Below are 22,771 nucleotides of genomic sequence, written 5' to 3'. Positions count from 1 at the left end.
CAACTACATCGTATATTTCATTAAATGCCCTTGTGTCCTAGTGTATGTGGGTGAAACCACTCCATATGTAAGGGACAGGATCTCACAGCATAAGTCCACTATCCGCTGTAAAAATCTCCTGTTACCGTTACCAGCTCCTTTCCATCGACCGAGACACACACTTTCGCAGCTTTTCTTTCAAGTCCTACAACACGTCCCAGCATCACGCAGGGGTGGAAATAGAATCAAAAGACTTAAAACTAGGGAGGCCTTTTGGATCCAAATCGACTACAATCATTAGAACCCCTAGGATTAAACAAAGAATAAGAAATCTCGAGCTTCATGTAAAATATGCTTCAAATTGCTTTTCATATTGTGGACCGTACCGTATCACATTCCATGTGCTTATGGGAGGGTATAGATAAACATAGATTTTGGATCTTTGCATTATATTTCCTTAGCATGAACTTCGAACTAACATAAAACTTTATCTTTCCAGAAGCGCTAATACTGGGTTCACGTCTATTTTGAGAGTCCACATGGACCTAGCTGCGTAAGAAAAGGAAAAAAATGACCTCCGAGTCTTATAAACTGACCATTCCACTAGTGGTATAAGTGTTAATACAACAATGAACTGTGTCTCCTATATCTAGTATAAGCTTAAAATGTAATTACCATATCCTAACATGCCTAGCTATGTTTACAGTTTGGACTTAAAAAGAGGCTCTGTCACCACATTATAAGCGGCCTTTATTGAACATGATGTGATCGGCGCTGTAATGTAGATTACAGCAGTGTTTTTTATTTAGAAAAACAATCATTTTTTATGGAGTTATGACCTATATTAGCTTTATGCTAATGAGTTTCTCAATGGACAACTGGGCGTGTTTTACTATATGACCAAGTGGGCGTTGTGGAGAGAAGTGTAGGACGCTGACCAATCAGCGTCATACACTTCTCTCCATTCATTTACACTGCAAATAGCAATATAGCTATATCGCTATGTGCAGTCACAAACACACTAGAACGCTACTCAGGTGTCATGACAATGAATTAGGGATGTCCCGATACCAGAATGTGGACTTCGATACCGATACTTCGTTTAGTATTGCGATTTCGATACCAATTCGATACTTTGCCAACAGTAATAAAATAAAAAATAGTTCTTCCGTTTTCTGATGTGAGGCGCGAGGTGTGATGAATTTTGAATGTGCCTCATATTAATAGTAATTAACCCCATCATGTTTCTCAGTCATAATGGGTTAATGTGTGAGGTACATGATGGGGTTAATTACTATTAATATGAGGCACATGGAGGTTAAATTCATCGCACCTTGTGCCCCACAATAAGTGATAGAAAGCAGTTATTTTATTTTTTTACATCGTACACATCATAAATGATACAAAAAAATGTTGTGAAGGTTATTACGGCCGCGCCAATACAGAATGTGTGTATATGTTATGTATTGAGACTTATTTTAATGTTTATTGTAAAAAAGGTGTATGTGTATTTTTTTTTTATTTAACATTACTTTGCTTTTACTTTATTTTTTAAACTTTAATGTACTGGCATCAATCTATATTACAGTACATTAACCTGTGTACTAATAGTACACAGGCAGTTGTTAGGACATACCCAAGTATGTTCCTAACAACAGGAAATATGGTAAGGCAGCCCTGGGGTCCTTCAATAGAGTGCCCTGTGACGCGATCCAAGGGGCACCCCCCTTCTCATTTTCCCCCCGAATGCTGCAGTCAGCTGTGATTGCAGCATTCAGGGGAATAGCTGCAGAGATGAGGTTTCTCTGAACTCTGCCGTTATAGAGCGGAGCTGCGGCTGTGTAATACAGCCATTGTCCCGCTCCTGACAGGAAATGCGTGTGCGGTCAGCATGAGGAGATACATACAGGACCTGACTGACTGGTTATTACACACTTTTGGGGCCAGCTCAGACTATACTGACTATATTGCTCTCTCACCACATATAGTTACAGATTGTATGCACTAGTAAGGCTCCATGCACACGAACGTAAAAACGCCCGTAATCATGGCCCGTAATTATGGGCCCATAGACTTCTATTGGCCACGGGTACCTCCCGTTCTGCTTACGGGAAGGTGCCCGTGCCGTTGAAAAATATAGAACATGTCCTATTTCAGGCCGTAATTATGGCACGGGCAGGCCCATAGAAGTCTATGTGGCTCCCGTAATTACGGGTGACTACGTGTGTGCACCCGTAATTACGGGAGCGTTGCTAGGTGACGTCAGTGGATAGTCACTGTCCAGGGTGCTGAAAGAGTTAAACGATCGGCAGTAACTGTTTCAGCACCCTGGACAGTGGCTACTGATCACAATGTAGATCAACCTGTAAAAAAAAAATAGAACTTCCTACTTACCGAGAACTCCCTGCTTCTTCCTCCAGTCCGGCCTCGTGGGATGACGTTACAGCCCATGTGACCGCTGCAGCCAATCACAGGCTGCCGCGGTCACATGGACTGCCGCGTCATCCAGGGAGGTCGGGCTGGATGTCGAAAGAGGGACGCGTCACCAAGACAACGGCCGAGTAAGTATGAATTTCTTTTACTTTTACCACGGAAGGGGCTGTCCCTTCTCTCTATCCTGCACTGATAGAGAGAAGGGCTGCCGATTAGTGCAGTGCAATTTTGCCTCGAAAACGTGCCCGTAAATACTGGTGCAATACGTGTCGAATATGTGGGACCAAGGACCCGTATTTACAGACAGGAAAAAATACGTTCGTGTGCATGGGACCCAAGTCCGGACTTCCTAAAAGGGATGCTTGTTGTAGTTATACATAACTTTGGAATACTCTCTATACTCCTTTACTATTATTGACACACTTAACACTATGCCAGTTGGAGTACACTGTGTGGACCAATTTAGAGGTATCTACCCTTTTTGTGTTTTTTTGGTTTAGTACTATCATTCTATTTATTTCAGTAATTACTGGCACCATATTGTAAGATATACGGTTCAGTTTTTTTCTTAAATCTCATTGCTTTATTACTAGTAACCATTTCAATGTGTGCTCTGTACCAATGTCATATCACAGTTATTCTCTCCGTGTCCTCCTCTCCCATAAACGCATTTTGTACTATGTATTCTTCAAAATGATCCATACATAACAAAACAGATCTAGCTATAGATAAACTTCTGTATACCAGTATGTGAAAAGGGGAGATTAATATTGAATGTATATATTTGTGGATTTGATCTTACTTTTTTTGATTTGTGTATATTAAATTTGTAGTGTCTGAAGAGGGTATGAACCGAAGCGTTAAACCAATCTTTGGATTACTGCTTTTCTATATATGTGAAATAAAATATCACTTATTGCAGAATACCTTGGAGTGCGGAGTTTACCATTTTTTTTATACATTGGCGTGGAAGCCTACTCACGCACCCTTGAAACACGGAGTGCTGCGGGATCAAGAAAGTACTATTGTAACCCATATTAAATTAAGGGATTTTTCCACCCAGAAACTATATGCATAGCTAAAGGTTGATAGTTTTTTCAATTCTACATTCAATCATTCAATGCTCCCTGCTGCAGGGATAAGTGGGACTGCTCGGTGCAAGTATTACAAAATGGTTTGGGGGGCCACGAGCCGACATGGTGGTAAGAATTGTGAGAAAGAGGAAAGAGCCCGGAGTATCAAAAAGGGACAAAATTGATAAATTCTTAAGTCCTACTCAGAACAAATCAGGGTCCTCCAGATTAAGTGGAGAAGGAAAGCCTAATATACAACAGGAGGATTTGTGTGGTGGCACTAAAATGAGTGACCCAATGTTGGCAGAAATACTCTCTGCAGTGAATAAAAGCAATGATGCTCTATATAATTTCATACCCCAGATTGGGGAAATCAAAAGTGATATCCCTATTATTCGCGAGGAAATTAATAAAAATTAGAGAACGTGTTAAAGAAGCTGAGCAGAGAATAGGTGACGTGGAAGATACTAAAAAAGAAAAAAGTAAATTACAACAGAAAACGGTGGATATGGAAGATCGGAGCAGGAGAGCAATTTTGAGAATCTTGTTGTTCACCTGGAAGCTCGCATTAGATCTGGAGGAGCAAAATGCAACACTAAGGAAGATAGGCAATCTTGAGCGGCGCATGCTGCTCACTGAGCAAGCAGTTAGTGGGATAGACCTGGAGGGTGAAGACATGGGTCAGCAGGATCGGGCAAGTAGCTGGGTTAATGTAGTTAGGGGCAGTAGAAAGGGGTCCAAGAGAAGGAAGGCCAATCCCGTTTCTGATATTCCAAGCAAAATTGCCAAGTTGGGTGAGGATTTGAGGGTGTCTGTCTCAGAAACAGCTTCCCTAGTAGATACTGATCTCCTTAACAGCCGGAGAACAGCCCAGCTAGTAGTTGGCGGGATGGTAATGCAGGTAAGGCAAGACAATTGGTAGTTGTAGGGGATTCTATAATCAGGAAGACTGATAGAATAATTTGTCGCCAAGACCGCCTCAACCCAATGCTTTGCTGTCTCCCTGGTGCCAGGGTTCGGCATGTGGTGGAACAGGTGGATAAATTAGTGGGAGGGGCTGGCGATGATCCAGCTGTCATGGTCCATGTGGGAACCAATAACATAATAAAATGGTAGGTGGAGAAGCCTTAGAGGCTCGGCCACCAGATTATAAGTGCCCTATATCATACAGAACGTGAGCAGCGCTGTAATGTAGGTAACAGTGATTTTTATTTTGAAAAACAATTATTTTTGAGCAAGTTATGAACAATTTTACATTTATGGTAATTTGTTTCTTAATGCCCAACTGGGCGTTTAACTTTTGACCAAGTGGACATTGTAAAGAGAAGTGTATGACGTTGACCAATCAGCATCATACACTTCTCTTCATTCCACCCCAGCTTCTTTCACTGCACAGCGTGATCTCACATACTCCCACACTAACTTTACCAAAGTTTCTTGAGAGTGAATAGACATTACCTCCAGCCAGGATGCAATGTATATTCACACTCCCGACACTTTGGTAAAGTTTCTGTGGGACTTACTCAAACAGCACAGCGTGATCTCACTGAAGATGTTCGTGAATTGCAAGCTGATTTGGACACACTAAGTGTTTGGGCATCCACTTGGCAAATGAATTGTAAATGTAGATAAATGGAAAGTTATGCATCTGGGTACCAACAATCTGCATGCATCATATGTCCTAGGGGGAGCTACACTGGGGGAGTCACTTGTTGAGAAGGATCTGTGTGTACTTGTAAATCATAAACTAAATAACAGCATGCAATGTCAATCAGCTGCTTCAAAGGCCAGCAAGATATCGTGTTGTATTAAAAGAGGCATGGACTCGCGGGACAGGGATGTAATATTACCACTTTACAAAGCATTAGTGCGGCCTCATCTAGAATATGCAGTTCAGTTCTGGGCTCCAGTTCATAGAAAGGATGCCCTGGAGTTGGGAAAAATACAAAGAAGAGCAACGAAGCTAATAAGGGGCATGGAAAATCTAAGTTATGAGGAAAGAGTAAAACAATTAAACCTATTTAGCCTTGAAAAAAGATGACTAAGGGGGGACATGATTAACTGATATAAATATATTAATGGCACATACAAAAAATATGGCGAAATCCTGTTCAATGTAAAACCCCCTCAAAAAAAAAGGGGGCACTCCCTCTGTCTGGATAAAAGAAAAGGTTCAATCTGCAGAAGCGACAAGCCTTCTTTACTGTGAATCTATGGAATAGTCTACCGCAAGAGCTGGTCACAGCAGGGACATTAGATGGATTTAAAAAAGGTTTAGATCATTTCCTAGAACAAAAAATATATTGTATGTGTAGAAATTTCCTTCTCTTTCCCATTCCTTGGTTGAACTTGATGGACATGTGTCTTTTTCAACCGTACTATGTAACTATGCACACCATATACACACTACAAGTAGCATGTGTGTGTATATATATATATATATATACACACATACACACACACACACTAAATACACACACACACAGACACACACTACATATACATACTACATACACACACATATAGAGAAGGGATCTCAAAGGCCGTGATCTGCTGCCCGCGGTCCCGCAGCTCCCTCGGGAGAGGAGAGCCGGGTGCTAGAAGCGGCTCTGCTCCGGGACTCCGGCTCTGGGGTACCCCCTGACATCACTGCCCATATACAGTATGGACTGTGATGTCAGGGGCTTCCCCAGAGCCCGAATCCCAGAGCATAGCCTATACTAGCGCTCTGCTCTGGACAGTGATGTCAGGGACTCTGGGGTTGCCCTGACATCACTGTTGATATTTGGACATTGATGTCAGGGTCAGGAGCAGAGTTGGAGTCCCAGGAAGAGCACTAGTAGCGCTCTGCCTGAGACTGTGACTCTGGGGGAACCCCTGACGTCACTGCCCAGAGTCCCGGAGCAGTGTCTATACTAGTGCTCTGCTCTGGGGCACCGGCTCTGGGGTTGCCCCCGACATCATATTCCCGTCCAGGAAGATCCCCTGACGTCCCTGTCTATGGACAGTGACATCAGGGGCTCCTCCAGCAGAGGAATCCCCGGCGATGCTCTGGCTGAGGGTTCCACTCCTACAGGGGGCTCCGTGGCACTCTCCACAGGGGCTGCCCAATCTTGATATTCGTGTGTCTGCCAAACGCTGCCAACTGAGCCGCCATACTGCATTTAGCGACAATTAAACTGGATTGTTAAAATAAGCACATGGAGTAAACTCGCAAATTTCCTTTAAAGAGGCTCTGTCACCAGATTATCAAATCCCCATCTCCTATTGCATGTGATCGGCGCTGCAATGTAGATAACAGTAAAGTTTTTGTTTTTTTAAAAACGATCATTTTTGGCCAAGTTATGAGCAATTTTATATTTATGCAAATTAGCCTTTCTAATGGACAACTGGGCGTGTTTTCTCTTATTTCCAACTGGGCGTGTATTGTGTTTGTAACATCTGGGCGTGTTTACTTGTTTTACTAGCTGGGCGTTGTGAATAGAAGTGTATGATGCTGACAAACTTCTATTCACAACGCCCAGCTAGTAAAACAAGTAAACACGCCCAGATGTTACAAACACAACACACGCCCAGTTGTCCATTAGAAAAGCTTATTTGCATAAATATAAAATTGCTCATAACTTGGCCAAAAATGATAGTTTTTAAAAAAACAAAACGTTACGGTTATCTACATTGCAGCGCCGATCACATGCAATAGGCGATAGGGATTTGATAATCTGGTGACAGAGCCTCTTTAAGTTTAAACCTAGCGGTATTATAGTAAAGTATTATTGTTATGGTAATGTAACATTATTATAGTAATGTAGTATTGTTCTAGTAGTTCAAATAACTGATTAACAATAATTTTGTATTGTATCAAATTTGAAAGTAACGCGGCCCATCAACTTCACATTTTTTCTATGTGTGACCCACTTACCCGGTTGAGTTTGAGACCTCTGATATAGAGCCAACACACACTAATTGCACACTCCAGTCACCCCTTTGGCTTCAGATACATTGACAATCATCTCTTTTCTGTAGTCTTCTCCTCCTTCTCAGCAACTTCTGTCTCCACTTACTTCAGCAGGGGGTGGTGCCTCAGTGCTGGGGGGGCTTACAGAGGGAGATTAGGAACTGAAGGGGCTATCAAGGACTGGAGTACTGGTCTTAGGAGACATCAGAAGCAGCTATACAGGTCAGCAGTGCAGACATGTGAAGGGGCAGTGTGCTGCTGACTTGTATAGCTGGTGGGCAGTAAATTAGGAGCAGATCAGGACGCTGGGCAGGGGCTTCACACATCAGCAGTACAAGCTGAAGTAACTGCCGCCCAGAATGCCTGCTCTGCAAATATTCTCCTGTGCCACCTGTCAGGTCCCAGCCAAGCCCTCGATCTGCTGCTGTCAGATTTCCTGCTCTCAGTTCTCCTACTCCTCCTCTCTTGCAGGTAGGAGGGTACTGCTAGTACTACACACCAGACGTGGCACGCGGAAGCTAGGAAGGCTAACTAACAAGTTACATCATAAGAGGTCGTGACGCAGCGTGTGTGTGACGCAGGCACATAATTCTCCTTCCTCTAACCAACGCAACTTGCACACGTGCAGCTCTTCAGAATAAAAAGAATGTGTTCGTGATTTCTCTTTTTTTTTTTGTCCAGACACGTGCCAAAAGTACTCTAAATTTTATGGACTGTCTGTGAATTAATGGACTTTTGGCAACCCTGAGTGGATATGCAAGGACATAAAAGGGAAAAAGGTCAGGTCAAGAATTTATAAGATATTAAGTGGGGAGGTAGCCCAAAAAAATAGTAATTTACACAAGAAAGAAGTGGGAGGGAATTATTGGATGCAAAGTATAGGGATATTGGGATAAAATACATCAGGCGAGCAAAAAGTTGATCAGAACTAATGGGCACAACGTGAATTTTTTTAAATAAATGATCCTTTGTATTATCCAGTACGGTTGTTATATAGGTTTGGCTGTAGGTAAACCGCAGCCTGTAATAGAGGTTTAAGACATGATGAAGGGGAATTGGAACATGAATAGTAGGTATCTGATTCAGCCAATAGATATTGGGATAAAGTCTTTGAGATCATTCAAAATTTGTATGGTATAGAGGTAGTAAACAGATACGAATTCGCAATTTTGGGAAATATGATAAATATACTTAGTAATACAAAACAAAGGGGGCAGTAATACCTGAATATATATGAGAAATGGATAAATAAGAACAGGAAACCAGATGTAAGATTGAGGGGATATATTGAGGAGTGGCTTAAATACTGGGGCATCAGCTGATCAGCATAAAAGCGGATATAAAAACTTTTTTTAAGATCCTCGTGGTTTGGGTAATTTGGGAGTGGCGTGGTTTGGGGGGGTATTAATTAAATATGTTTTATTTGTTATTAGATATAATGTATGTGATGCTTTTTCAAATTAAAAAGGGGAAAAAAAAAACGACTATTTGAATACTTTTTATTCTTATTTTTGGGAGACGAGATGAACAGAAAAAAGCTATTTTCTACCGTGCAAGATAAATAACAAAAAAAATTAAAAACAAAGACCAACCCCCATGCGTGACATTCAGAGAGCAAGGGGGAGAAGGTAATACCATGAACAAAAAGTATCAAAGATTCTCTTCCTCCCCCACTCCCCCCCCCCCGGTGTTCACAAAGGCTAAAGGGAGAGCTGCAAGTACATGCAGCTCCCACTTCAATCCACTCTAGCTCAAACCACTGTCTTATTTTAAAGCTAAGATTCCAGATGAAGCCAGAGCCTTTAGAGTAGCAGCTACTTCTTCATTTACACTGCAAGAGCTGTGCCTGGGCTAAACTTTGAGGTCCTTTTCCTGCAGCCTGAGACGGGCTTGGAACTGTTAAAGGGAATGGGTCGGTAGAATTTTTTTTTTTTTGTTTAAACAATTATTATTTAAGTGATTACACATTGTTTTAATTTTTTCACAAGTGAGGAAATATTATAAATTAGATTCTAATTTATAACATTTCCATGTGCTGGCCACTAGAGGGAGATGTTCCCAAAATTGCAGCATGGTCTTAGTGGTAAAGCAACCTCATTGCTTTATGCTGCAAATTTGGGGTAGACACACTCTCTCTAGTGTCCTCACACAATCCCCCCTCCCTTCTTCTGGCTAGTGCCAGGAGAAGGAGGGGTTTGAATCTTCAAGCCTCCTACACTGTGCCGCCATTTTCTGAGCGACTGCACAGTGTAGGAGGATTAGATACAGTGCTCAGCAGACAGTAGAACACGAACATAATAGACAAATCACATACACGAACATAAATGACCTTCTCCTGCTGCCGCTTCCGCTCCTATTCCTTGTGTCTTCGCTTCCTTGAACATATAGCCGGAAGCCGCGGCCGGAAGTCGTCATCTTACTGTCCTGCAGCGGTTTCCGGTCCACATGAAAATAGTGCCGGATTTCGCACTGTGAACGAGCTTCGTTTTGGTCTGTGTGGGAACGGCGCATGCGCCGTTCCCACACAGACGGCGTACGCTTCAGAGAATGGAACGGCTCCCGTCCGCATTATCTATGGGGTTTTATGTGCCGTATTCCATCTCTGTATGTGTCGTTAATCGACACATACAGAGATGAAAAAAAAATGGCAGCCCCATAGATAAGTAAAAGAACAAAGTAAAAAGTAGAACAGGAGAGCACAAATAAAATTTATGTTAATATATTAAAAGCAATATGATAAAAAAAAAAATTATAAAAATTTCATGACACCTTCCCTTTAAGAAGTTAAATGCAACACAGCAAAAATACAAAAGCAATGTTTAAAGCATGGTGCACAAGACCTTCTCAGCAGGTAACAAGACTCTCTGAGGAGCAGTTTCATCAGCAGCGAGCGGATCCCTCTGACTTCTGTGTACCAGGTGGAAGGTAACTGCTTTCTTCTTTTCGATAAAGGATTTCTTCTTCCTGTGAGGCTATAATGAAATGTAAAATCAGGAAATAACCGCTACTTACATGCGATACAAAAATGGAAGGAATGAAGATTACAGTGAAATTCCTCCAATCCAGCATCTAAAAATCCAAACCGTGTGATAATCAGGTGTTTTTGTTTTTAGATGCTGGATTGCAGGAAGACGACGCTCTGGCTGGGGATGACGCCTTGTCGTCAGAGGCGTAGCTAGGGGTTTAGCACGGGGGGGGGGGGCAAAACATCTGAGTGGGCCCCATCCCAGTGAGCCCCCCCCCCAACGCATGTAACACGCAGGGTCGAAGAGTTACTGATACCATCAAAGGCCTCGTTCGCATCTGCGTCGGGCTTCCATTCACGGGTTCCGTCAGAGGAAACCATGAACAGAAACCGAATGGAAACCAAAGCTTTCCGTTTGAATTACCATTAATTTCAATGGTAGCGCTTCCGTTGCTAATGGTTTCAGGTTTTTTTGCCGGAATCAATAGCATAGTCGTCTACAAACAGAAACCAATTGCAACGGAAGCATTACCATTGAAAATCAATGGTAATGTAAACGGAAAGAAAGGATTTCCATTCATGGGTTCCCTGACAGAAAGGTCTGACGGAACCCAGACGCAGATGTGAACGATAACAGGTGGATCCTGCGTGTCAGAGACCCGTCAGTCCCGCCAGCCTTGACGGATTAATGGTCTCACAGCTAGATACAGCTGCTCTGTATACAGGATACAAAACAGCTGTATCTCAAAAAGTAAAACATTTGAATAAAAACGAATTTGCACCAAACACATTGATACACATATTTGATGTCTGAATAAACCACATTTTTATACTCGAATTTGGGAGTGCTGCAAGATAGAGAGATATGGATTTTATATATATATATATATATATATATTTTTTTTTTTTTTTTAATTTATTTACTACACACACACCCATCTCAATGAATTAGAATATCAAAAAGTTAATTTCAGTAATTCAATTCAAAAATTAAAACTCATATTATATAGATTCATTATGCAAGGAGTGATCTATTCCCAGAATTTTTTTCTTTTAATGTTGATGATTATGGCCAAAATTTAAGGTCTAAGATATTATAGAAGCCCAAATTAAAAAATTATTTTTAATACAGAAATGTTGGCCTACTGAAAAGTATGTACAGTATATGCCCTCAATACTTGGTCGGGGCTCCTTTTACATGAATTACTGCATCAATGCGGCGTGGCATGGAGGCGATCAGCCTGTGGCACTTCTGAAATGTTATGGAAGCCCAGGTTGCTTTGATAGCGGCCTTCATCTCATCTGCACTGTTGGGTCTGGTGTCTCATCTTCCTCTTGACAATACCGCATAGATTCTCTATGGGGTTTAGGTCAGGCGAGTTTACTGGCCAATCAAGCACAGTGATACTGTGATTATTAAACCAGGCATTGGTACTTTTGGGCAGTTGCCAAGTCCTGCTGAAAAATGAAATCAGCATCTCCATAAAGCTGGTCAGCAGAGAGAAGCATGAAGTGCTCGAAAATTTCCTGCTAGACGGTTGCGCTGACTCTGGACTTGATATAACACAGTGGACCAACACCAGTGGATGACATGGCTCCCCAAACCATCACTGACTGTGAAAACTTCACACTGGACCGCAAACAACTTGGATTGATGCCTCTCCACTCTTCCTCCAGACTCTGGGACCTTGATTTCCAAATCAAATGCAAAATTTACTTTCATCTGAAAACAGGACTTTGAACCACTGAGCAACAATGTTGTTCCACTGGGTTATATCAAGTCTAGAGTCAGCGCGGCGTCTACCGGGAAATTTTAGAGCACTTCAAGCTTTATAGATGCCGATTTAATTTTCCAGCAGGAATTGGCACCTGCCCACACTGCCAAAAAAGTTCCAATACCTGGTTTAATAACCATAGTATTACTGTGCTTGGTCGGCCAGCAAACTCGACTGACCTAGAGAATCTAGGGTGAATCTTGGCTGAATGTAGATATGGTCCAAGCGAATTTAAAAACAAAATAAATTTACCCAAGGCCCCGGGACCAGATGGGTAACACCCTAGAGAATCTATGGGGTATTGTCAAGAGGAAGATGAGAGACACCAGACCCAACAATGCAGACAAGCTGAAGGCCGCTATCAAAGCAACCTGGTTTTCCATAAGGATATGTTCACACCTGCTATTTTGAACCATTTTTCGGTCCGTAAACGTCCCAAAAAACAGCTGAAAATAATGGAAGCAGAACGCCTACAAAAATCTGCCCATTGATTTCTGTTCCGACAGGGCGTTTTTTTTACGTCTCATTTTCAAATAATGGCGCATAAATAGAAGCCCCGTAAAAAAAAAAAAAAAGTGCATGTCACTTCTTGAGTCGTTTTTTTGGAGTTTTTTATTGACTCAATAGAAAAACAGCTCCAAAAACAGGCATATAAAACGCTGCGAAAACAGCTCCGTATTTCCAAAAGTTTTTTGCTAAGTGTGTGAATATACCCTAACACCTCAGCAGTGCCACAGGTTGATCGCCTCCATGCCACGCCACATTGATGCAGTAATTTATGCAAAAGGAGCCCGGACCAAGTATTGAGGGCATATACTGTACGTACTCTTCAGTAGGCCTACATTTCGGTATTAAAAATAATTTTTGAAATTGGGCATATATAAATATTCTAATTTTCTGAGACACAAAATTTTTGGTTTTCATTTTATGTTGATGATTATAACAGTTAAAGAAAAAAAAAGCAAGAAATAGATCACTGTGTGTAATGAATCTATATAATAAAGGAGTTTCATTTATGAAAAAGACCTGTGTGGTGAAAATGCTCACTATACCCCCTTAATAAATGCCTTGAGAGGTGTAGTTTCCAAAATGGGATCACTTCTCAGGGGTTTCTTATTATTTCACATCAGTACCCTGCAATTGTGAACCAATACTGTGTAAGAAGCCAAATTAGGCCTCAACTTGGTATGTAAATGCAATAAAGCTAAGGTCTGAACATGTAAGACCACTAAATATTGGTAATGGGGAATTGGTCACAGGGGATCAACAGAAGGCAGTGTTACTAAATGGGTTCTTTAGCTCTGTATATATAACAGAAGAGCAGCTGACGTAGCCGGAGCCAGCGATGTTAATATATCAGTTGATATACTGAATTGGCTGAATGTAGATATGGTCCAAGCTAAGTAAGGCCTCATGCACACTTCCATCACCGTTTTCACGAATCCGTGTGTCCGTGATTGGAACTGTGTGCTTCCCGTGTGTACTCCGTGTACACTTCCATGTTTCAGTTTCTGAGACGAAACTGAAACCTGTTCACACTATGTACACGATATTGTGAGTGCCGCACATGTAATTCCCTGTCCAGCGGTAGTCACTCTCCAGGGTGCTGAAAGAGCTACTGCCAATCAGTGCAGCCCCTTAACTCTTTCAGCACCCTGGACAGAGACTACCACTGGACAGGGAATACCATGCGCGGCGCTCACAATATAGATAATGGTTCATTAAAAAAAAACCTGCAAAAAAAAAAAAACTAACCCAGAACTCCCTGCTTCTTCCTCAAGTCCGGCCTCCTGAGATGACGTTTCAGACCATGTGACCGCTGCAGCCAATCACAGGCTGCAGCGATCACATGGACTGCCGCGTCATCCAGGGAGGTCGGACTGGATGTCAGAAGAGGGACGCGTCACCAAAACAACGGCCGGGGTATGTATGAACTTATTTTTCTTAATATCGCTGCGTTCCAGCACTGATCAGCAGCCTCTTCTCTCTATCAGGGCTGACAGAGAGAAGGGGCTGCGGATTAATGCAGTGCAGTATCTGTCTGTATGTACGTGTACCTCTGCCCGCCTTGCCGTTGCTAGGCAATGGCTCCATCACACACGGACGGTACACGGATGCCTTCCGTGTGCCTTCAGTTTTTTTGACGGCCTCATTGACTTGCATGGGCCTCACGGTCACTGAATCTCGGACCAAAGTAGGACATGCTCTACTTTTGTCGGAACGGAGCAACGGGACCGTCAAAAAAACTGAAGTGTGCATGGCCCCGTTGAAATGAATGGGTCAGGGTGCTAGCCGTCTGAAAAACAGCTAGCACCCTGAAGAAAAAGACTGGAGTGGGTATGAAGCCTTACACAAAATAAATGTACACTAGGCCCCAGGACCGGATGGGTTAAACCCTAAAGTTCTTAAAGAGGCTGTCACCACATTATAAGTGCCCTATTTCATACAGAACGTGATCGGCACAGTAATGTAGGTAACAGTGGTTTTGATTTTGAAAAACGATCATTTTTGACCAAGTTATGAGCAATTTTAGATTTATGCTAATTACTTTCTTAATACTCAACTGGGCGTTGTGAAGAGAAGTGTATGACGCTGACCAATCAGCGTCATACACTTCTCTCCATTCATGTGCATTTGTACTCAGCACAGCGTGATCTTGTGACATAATGCTGTGCTGTCACATACACCCACATTAACTTCACTTAAAGAGGCTCTGTCACCAGATTTTGCAACCCCCATCTCCTATTGCAGCAGATCGGCGCTGCAATGTAGATTACAGTAACGTTTTTTTTTATTTAAAAACGAGCATTTTTGGCCAAGTTATGACCATTTTTATATTTATGCAAATGAGGCTTTCTAAAGTACAACTGGGCGTGTATTGTGTATGTACATCTGGGCGTTTTTACTTCTTTTACTAGCTGGGCGTTGTGAATAGAAGTGTATGTTGCTGACGAATCAGCATCATCCACTTCTCTTCACAACGCCCAGCTTCTGGCAGTGCACAGACACACAGCGTGTTCTAGAGAGATCACGCTGTGACGTCACTCACTTCCTGCCCCAGGTCCTGCATCGTATCGGACGAGCGAGGACACATCGGCACCAGAGGCTACATTTGATTCTGCAGCAGCATCGGCGTTTGCAGGTAAGTCGATGTAACTACTTACCTGCAAACGCTGATGCTGCTGCAGAATCAACTGTAGCCTCTGGTGCCGATGTGTCCTCGCTCGTCCGACACGATGCAGAACCTGGGGCAGGAAGTGAGTGACGTCACAGCGTGATGTCTCGAGAACACGCTGTGTGTCTATGCACTGCCAGAAGCTGGGCGTTGTGAAGAGAAGTGGATGATGCTGATTCGTCAGCATCATTCACAACGCCCAGCTAGTAAAAGAAGTAAAAACGCCCAGATGTTACATACACAATACACGCCCAGTTGTACATAACTTTAAACACGCCCAGTTGTACTTTAGAAAGCCTCATTTGCATAAATATAAAAATGGTCATAACTTGGCCAAAAATGCTCGTTTAAAAAAAAAAAAAAAAAACGTTACTCTTATCTACATTGCAGCGCCGATCTGCTGCAATAGGAGATAGGGGTTGCAAAATCTGGTGACAGAGCTTCTTTAAGTGTCTTGAGAGTGAATAGACATCACCTCCAGCCAGCAAATTTCTTACGTGTGAATCAAGCCTAAATGTCTAGAGCAGTGTTCTCCACCCAGTGGCTCAGGAGCCACATGTTGCTCTTGGGTGCCCTGCATATGGCTTTCCAGCTGTTGCCAGTTCTAGAAACTATTATGCACTAGTGGTATTAGGGATGTCATAGTATTACTAGAACTTGATACTACAGTTCTAGCAAAAGTTTTGAGACTGACACAAATTTTGGTTTTCAGAAAGTTTACTGCTTCAGTGTTTTTTAAATCATTTAGTCAGATGTTTCTATGGTATACTAAGGTACAATTATAAGCATTTCATACGTTTTTAAACTTTTATTGATAAAATACATCAAGTTTATGCAAAGACTCAATATTAACAATGTTGACCCTTCTTTTTCAAGACTACTGCAATTCGCCCTGGCATGCTGGATATTTTCTGGGCCAAACCCTGAACGGTGGAAACCTATTCTTGCCTAATCAGTGCTTAGAGTTTCTCACAATTTCTGTGTTTTGGTTTGTCCATCTGCTTTTTCAGGATTGACCACAGGTTCTCAATGGAATGGCGATCTGGGGAGTTTCCTGGCTATGTACCAACATTTCTTAGGTTTTGTTCACGAGAAACTTCATTATCACTTTTGCCTTGTAACATGGTGCTCCATCATGCTGAAATAATTTTATAGTTGATCACCAAATTGCTCCTGGATCACTGGGAGAAGTTTGTTTCTGAGTATGTTTAGATAACATTCTTTATTCACGGAAGTGTACTTAGGCAAAATTGTGAGAGAGTTAACTCCCTTGGATGAAAAGCAACCACACACATGAATGGTCTCAGGATGCTTTACTGTTGGCATGATAAAGAACTCATGGTAGCACTAACCTTTTCTTATCAGGACAATCATTCCTCCAGATGTCTCAGTCCCAAGGGGGCTTCAGAGAAAATAACTTTGCGCCAGTCCCCTGCAGTCCAATACCTATACTTTCTTCCTAACATAAGTCCTTGATGTTTTTCTTGGGAGAGAAGTGGCTTCTTTGCTGCCCTTCTTGACACCAAGCCAGCCTCCAAAAGCCTTCACCTCACTGTGCATGTAGATGCACTGACACCTGCCTGCTACCATTCCTGAACAAGCTCTGCACTGGTGTTGTACCGATCCTGTAGCAGAATCCTCTTTAGACTGTCCTGGCACTTGATGGACTCTCTTGGGCACCCTGAAGCCTTCCTCACAGTAATTGAAACGCTCTCCTTGAAGTTCTTGACGATCCAATAAATGGTTGATTATGGCGCAATCTTACGCGCAGAGATGTCCTTGCCTGTAAAAGCCCTTTTGATGCAAAGCAATGATGACTGCAAGTATTTTCTTGGCGGTAACCATGGTTAACAAAAGACAATGTTTTCAAGCACCATCCCCCTTTTAAAGCAATTAGTCTTATAATTCAATCAGCATGACAGAGCGCTATCAGCTGCCTAGTCCTCATTAACACTTTCTCCTGAGTGAACGATAAGATCACTGAAACGATGTAAGGGGCTGTTCACATCACCGTTGCCCTGTGGAAATGTCTTTTTTGTGATTAAGTTAGTTTTCATGGTAAGGAATGATTATACGATTAATTGCAATTCATCTGATCACTCTTCGGAACAATCTAGAGTTAATGCAAATGGTCACTGTAAAAACTGAAGCAGCAAACGTTGTGAAAACTCAAATGTGTGTCAGTTTCAAAACTTTTGGCCAGGAGTGAAGATACAGCTGCTCTGTACACCAGAAGCAGCAATGTATGTTTGAAAGTTGCACCAATCTCACTGAGAGACATATAGCTGGTAACGTTAGGACCTTCATTTTCAGAATTAAAAAACCTATGGGGTCAAAATGCTCACTATACCTCTAAGTAATTTCATCAAGGAATGTAATTTCCAAAATGGGGTCACTTGTGGAGGGTTTCCACTGCCTTGTAAATGTCTCCGTAAACTATTCCAGCTAAATTTGAGCTCCAAGAGTCAAATAGCGCTCTTTCCCTTCTGAGCCCTGCCGTGTGTCCAGACAGCCATTTATGACCAGATATGGGGTATTGCCGTACTCGGGAGAATTTGCTTAACAAATGTTGGGGGAAAAAAAAATTATTTTCATTTTGACGGCCTAATTACATGAAGTTCAGCAAAATAGCCACAATAGTGCCTAATAAAAATATACATACTCAACTAACCCAATTCAAACGTCGAGTGGAAGAGATAGATCCCTATGCTTCTCCGGTCTACGTGGCTTGGTGCAGAGAGGTGCGATCAGGTCATTGCCTTGCATCTGGTGATACATAGTGCAAGTCTGCTCTACCATTGGATTTAAAGAGGCTCTGTCACCACATTATAAGTTCCCTATCTTCTACATAATGTGATTGGCGCTGTAATGTAGATTACAGCAGATGTTTTTATTTAGAAAAATTATCAATTTTGACAGAGTTATGACCTATTTTAGCTTTATGCTAATGACTTTCTTAATAGTCAACTGGGCGTGTTTTACTTTTTGACCAAGTGGGCGTTGTGGAGAGAAGTGTATGAGGCTGACCAATCAGTGACGAATCAGTGTCATACACTTCTCTCCATTGATTTACTCAGACATCGTGTTCTTGCGAGATCACGATGTGCTGTCACTTACACACACATTAAAGAGGCTCTGTCACCAGATTATCAAATCCCTATTTCCTATTGCATATGATCGGCGCTGCAATGTAGATAACAGTAACGTTTTTTTTTTAAAACGATCATTTTTGGCCAAGTTATGAGCAATTTTATATTTATGCAAATGAGCCTTTCTAATGGACAACTGGGCGTGTTTTCACTTATTTCCAACTGGGCGTGTATTGTGTTTGTAACATCTGGGCGTGTATTGTATTTTTAGCAACTGGGCGTGTTTACTTCTTTCACTGCACAATCACACTGTGCTGTGGATCATGCTGGGCTGGAACAATGAGAAGTGCAGGACGCTGATTGGTCAGCCTCATACACTCTTCTGTACAACACACAGTTGGTAAAAAGTAAAAACACGCCCAGTTGTCCATTGAGAGTCATTAGCATAAATCTAAACTAGCTCATAATTTGCTCAAAAATGATCGTTTTTCAAAATAAAAACCACTGCTGTTATCTACATTAGAGCACCAATCAGATTATGTAGGAGATAGGACACTTATAATCTGGTGACAGAGCCTCTTTAACGTTACTGAACTGTCTTGAGAGTGACTAGACATCACTGCCAGCCAAGATGTGATGTCTATTCAAAATCCCGACACTTCAGTAACGTTTGTCATTTACAGGACAGCACATCGAGATCACGTTTGCTGTCATTAAGTCCCACACAAACTTTACTGAAGTGTCGGGAGTCATGAATATACATCGCGTTCCGGCTGGAGGTGATGTCCATTCACTCTCAAGACACTTCAGTAAAGTTAATGTGTGAGTAAGTGACAGCACATCGTGATCTCGTAAGATCACGATGTCTGAGTACATGAATGGAGAGAAGTGTATGATTGGTCAGCGTCATACACTTCTCTTACAACGCCCATTTAGTCAAAAAGTAAAAACACGCCCAGTTGGTCATTAAGAAACTCATTAGCATAGAGATAAAATAGGTCATAACTCCATTCAACATAATCGTTTTTCTAAATAAAAACCACTGCGGTTATCTACATTACAGCGCCGATTACATTATGTAGGAGATAGGGCATTTATAATGTGGTGACAGCCTCTTTAACTGTATCTGCATCCTAAAGATGTAGACACAGATTAAACCGGGGGGAATGTGCAAGATGACATCTGTTAATTTCACTGAATATCAGTTCGGTTTTTTTTCGTATAGATTGCTCTGTCCTATATGGAGGACCATTGGGGCACATTTTTATATGTTATTATGCTAGGAAATTGAATTACACCCATGCTGGATGTTATATTTAGGAAGTCATATGCCACTTATTTCTGACACCTACCGCATTATTGTAAATGGCAAAAAAATTGGGGCAGGACTTTCAAGCAACAATGTGTGACTAATTTATAAAGGTTTTCTGCCACTTCTCAATAGCTGCTCTAGATACAACCTAGAACAGATCAGTAGCTGCGCTTTATGACATCTTAGGAAATACAACAGTATTAGTAAATATGCCACACCAGCCTGGCTAGTTGACAACTACGAATGGCAGCCAGTGCAGCCTCAAAAACCATGAATGACATATAAATCTGCATTCTTATAGAATGTAACTCTATATAACACTGCAGGGGCTGATGAAAGCTAAGTGACAACTTCCATAGGTCCGATGAATAGGAGGAAAATATTATAACGACCAGGGACTTATTTTAGGGGCAACTTGCCTGTACATAGTTACAATAAACTGATACAAGATTACTCCTTCTAAGTGACTGCACATTGAAAACTTAAAGGAGTTGTCCACTTTCTGACTGTCTGCCTCTGTGCACCGGATGCTGGAGATGGAGCCGGAAGCAGATGGCTCCGACCACTGCATAGCGGCCGTTCGGCGGAACTGCAGCTCTGCTACTATTCACTTGAATAGGAGCGGAGCTGCAATACTGCAGCTCGGTCGCTATTCTTTGACCGGAGTCACCTGTTTCCGGCAACATTGTCCGGAACCCGGAGGGAACAGGAGTGCCGGATCGGTGCGGGGTCCGGGTGTCGGACACGTACCGATCATATACTGATGACCTATCCGGTGGATAGGTCATCAGTTTTCAGAAAGTGGAAAACCCCTTTAAAAGGTAGAAAGTCACTATGAGGAAATTATCCCAAATTATTTTCAAATCAAGTAACAATGTGCGACTTATTTAGAAAGATTTTCTGCCACTTCTCAGTAAAAAGCCACTAAGAGGAAAAGTTCATCGCAGTAATGAAAATCAGGGGCAGACCCTGTACTGAAGGCGTACACTAGAGCTACTTGTCATACACATCCAACTATAGCACCGTATACCGACGCATCAGCGGCCCCCTGACAACTGCCCTTACCATGATGCTCTGTGTAACCGCAACTGGATAACACCCAACGCTCTGTCCGCAGAAAGTCTTCCAATCCCCTATGTCTCCTCTTCATGCATGCAAGACCCTAGTAAGCTAAAGGACCTTTGCTGATGTCATAACCATGCGACCAGGCACATGTACAGGAAATGCTAGATCCTAAGCTAAAGGACCTTTGATGATATCATGACCATGTGATCCGTCAGAGGTGTGTTCACATCAGCGTTTCCGTTGATGGGGTCCGTCGTACCTCTCTGTCGGAGTGAGCGGATGTTCATGTTCAGGGTATGTGCACACACACTAATTACGTCCGTAAGTTACGGACGTATTTCGGCCGCAAGTTCCGGACCGAACTCAGTGCAGGGAGCCGGGCTCCTAGCATCATAGTTATGTACGACGCTAGGAGTCCCTGCCTCGCTGCCGGAAAACTGTCCCGTACTGTAATCATGTTTTCAGCACGTGACAGTTGTCCTGCAGCGAGGCAGGGACTCCTAGCGTCGTACATAACTATGATGCTAGGAGCCCGGCTCCCTGCACTGTGTTCGGTCCGGTACTTGCGGCCGAAATACGTCCGTATATTACGGACGTAATTAGTGTGTGTGCACATACCCTCACACGGAGTGTTTTCAGCCGTTTTTCGGGGCGTTTACGTCTCGAAAAACGCCTGAAAAACGGAAGCAGAACGCCTACAAACATCTACCCATTTCAATGGAAAATACGGCGTTCTGTTCCGACGGGTCGTTTTTTTACGCCCCGTTTTTAAAAAACGGAACGTAAAAAGACGCCCGTGAAAAAGAAGTGCATGTCACTTCTTGGGACGTTTTTGGAGCCGTTTTTCCATTGAGGGTATGTGTACACGCAAAATAAAAAATATCTGAAAATACGGAGCTGTTTTCAATGGAAAACAGCTCCTGATTTTCAGACGTTTTTTAGTCTCGTTTTTAGGCTATGTTCACACGGGGTATTTTGCAGGAGGAATATCTGTCTCAAAATTCAGTTTGGAAGTTTGAGCCAGATATTCCTCTCCCTGCATGCCGATTTTCGCGCCGTTTTTCGCCCGTAGCCATTGAGCGCCGCGGGCATAAAACAGCGCGAAATACGCTTTCTCTGCCTCCCATTGAAGTCAATGGGAGGTCAGAGGCGGAAGCGCCCGAAGATAGGGCATGTCGCTTCTTTTTCCCGCGAGGCAGCTTTACTGCTCGCGGGAAAAAGACGCCGACGCCTCCCATTGAAATCAATGGGAGGCATTTTCGGGCCGTTTTTGCCGAGTTTTGCGACGCGGTTTCCGCGTCAAAAAACTCTGCAAAATACCCCGTGTGAACATAAGGCTGGGTTCACACTACCTATTTTCAGGCGTAAACGAGGCGTATTATGCCTCGATTTACGCCTGAAAATACGGCTCCAATACGTCGGCAAACATCTGCCCATTCATTTGAATGGGCTTGCCGACGTACTGTGCAGACGACCTGTAATTTAACGACGACGCGTAAATTGACAGCCTCGGAAAAGAAGTGCAGGACACTTGTAATTTGAGCCGTTCTTCATTGAAGTCAATGAAGAGCAGCTCAAGATTTACAAGCGTCACAGACGCCTCGCATAATGCGAGGAGGAGCTTTTACGTCTGAAACGAGGCAGCTGTTTTCTCCTGAAAACAGTCTGTCTTTTCAGACGTGTGCACATACCCTAAAGCTGGGTTCACACGGAGTACTTTGCCAAGTTTTTTGACGATGAAACCGCGTCGCAAAAACGGCCCGAAAATGCCTCCCATTGATTTCAATGGGAGGCGTCGGCATCTTTTTCCCGCGAGCAGTAAAGCTGCCTCGCGGGAAAAAGAAGCGACATGCCCGATCTTCGGGCGTTTACACCTCTGACCTCCCATTGAAGTCAAAGGCTATGTTCACACGGAGTATTTTGCAGGAGGAATATCTGCCTCAAAATTCA

General features: G+C 42.7%; 1 protein-coding gene across 1 annotated transcript in view; it reads right to left on the bottom strand.

Annotated features, from left to right (window-relative positions):
• LTV1 (LTV1 ribosome biogenesis factor) overlaps positions 1–20,975 on the bottom strand; it is a 57,283-nt gene extending 36,308 nt beyond the window's left edge. Inside the window, exons 1-2 of the mRNA XM_075862663.1 lie at positions 20,822–20,975; positions 10,281–10,412 (exon numbers count right to left, since the gene is read on the bottom strand). Of these exons, the coding sequence (XP_075718778.1) occupies positions 10,281–10,412; positions 20,822–20,824 (135 nt within the window). The 5' untranslated portion in view covers positions 20,825–20,975. The remainder of the gene's footprint in view (positions 1–10,280; positions 10,413–20,821) is intronic.
• Positions 20,976–22,771: the final 1,796 nt, after the last annotated feature.

Source organism: Rhinoderma darwinii, chromosome 4 (assembly GCF_050947455.1).
Source record: "Rhinoderma darwinii isolate aRhiDar2 chromosome 4, aRhiDar2.hap1, whole genome shotgun sequence".
Lineage (NCBI taxonomy): Eukaryota > Metazoa > Chordata > Amphibia > Anura > Rhinodermatidae > Rhinoderma > Rhinoderma darwinii.
Note: the sequence above shows the minus strand (reverse complement) of the source record. Positions and strands in the feature narration are given on the sequence as shown.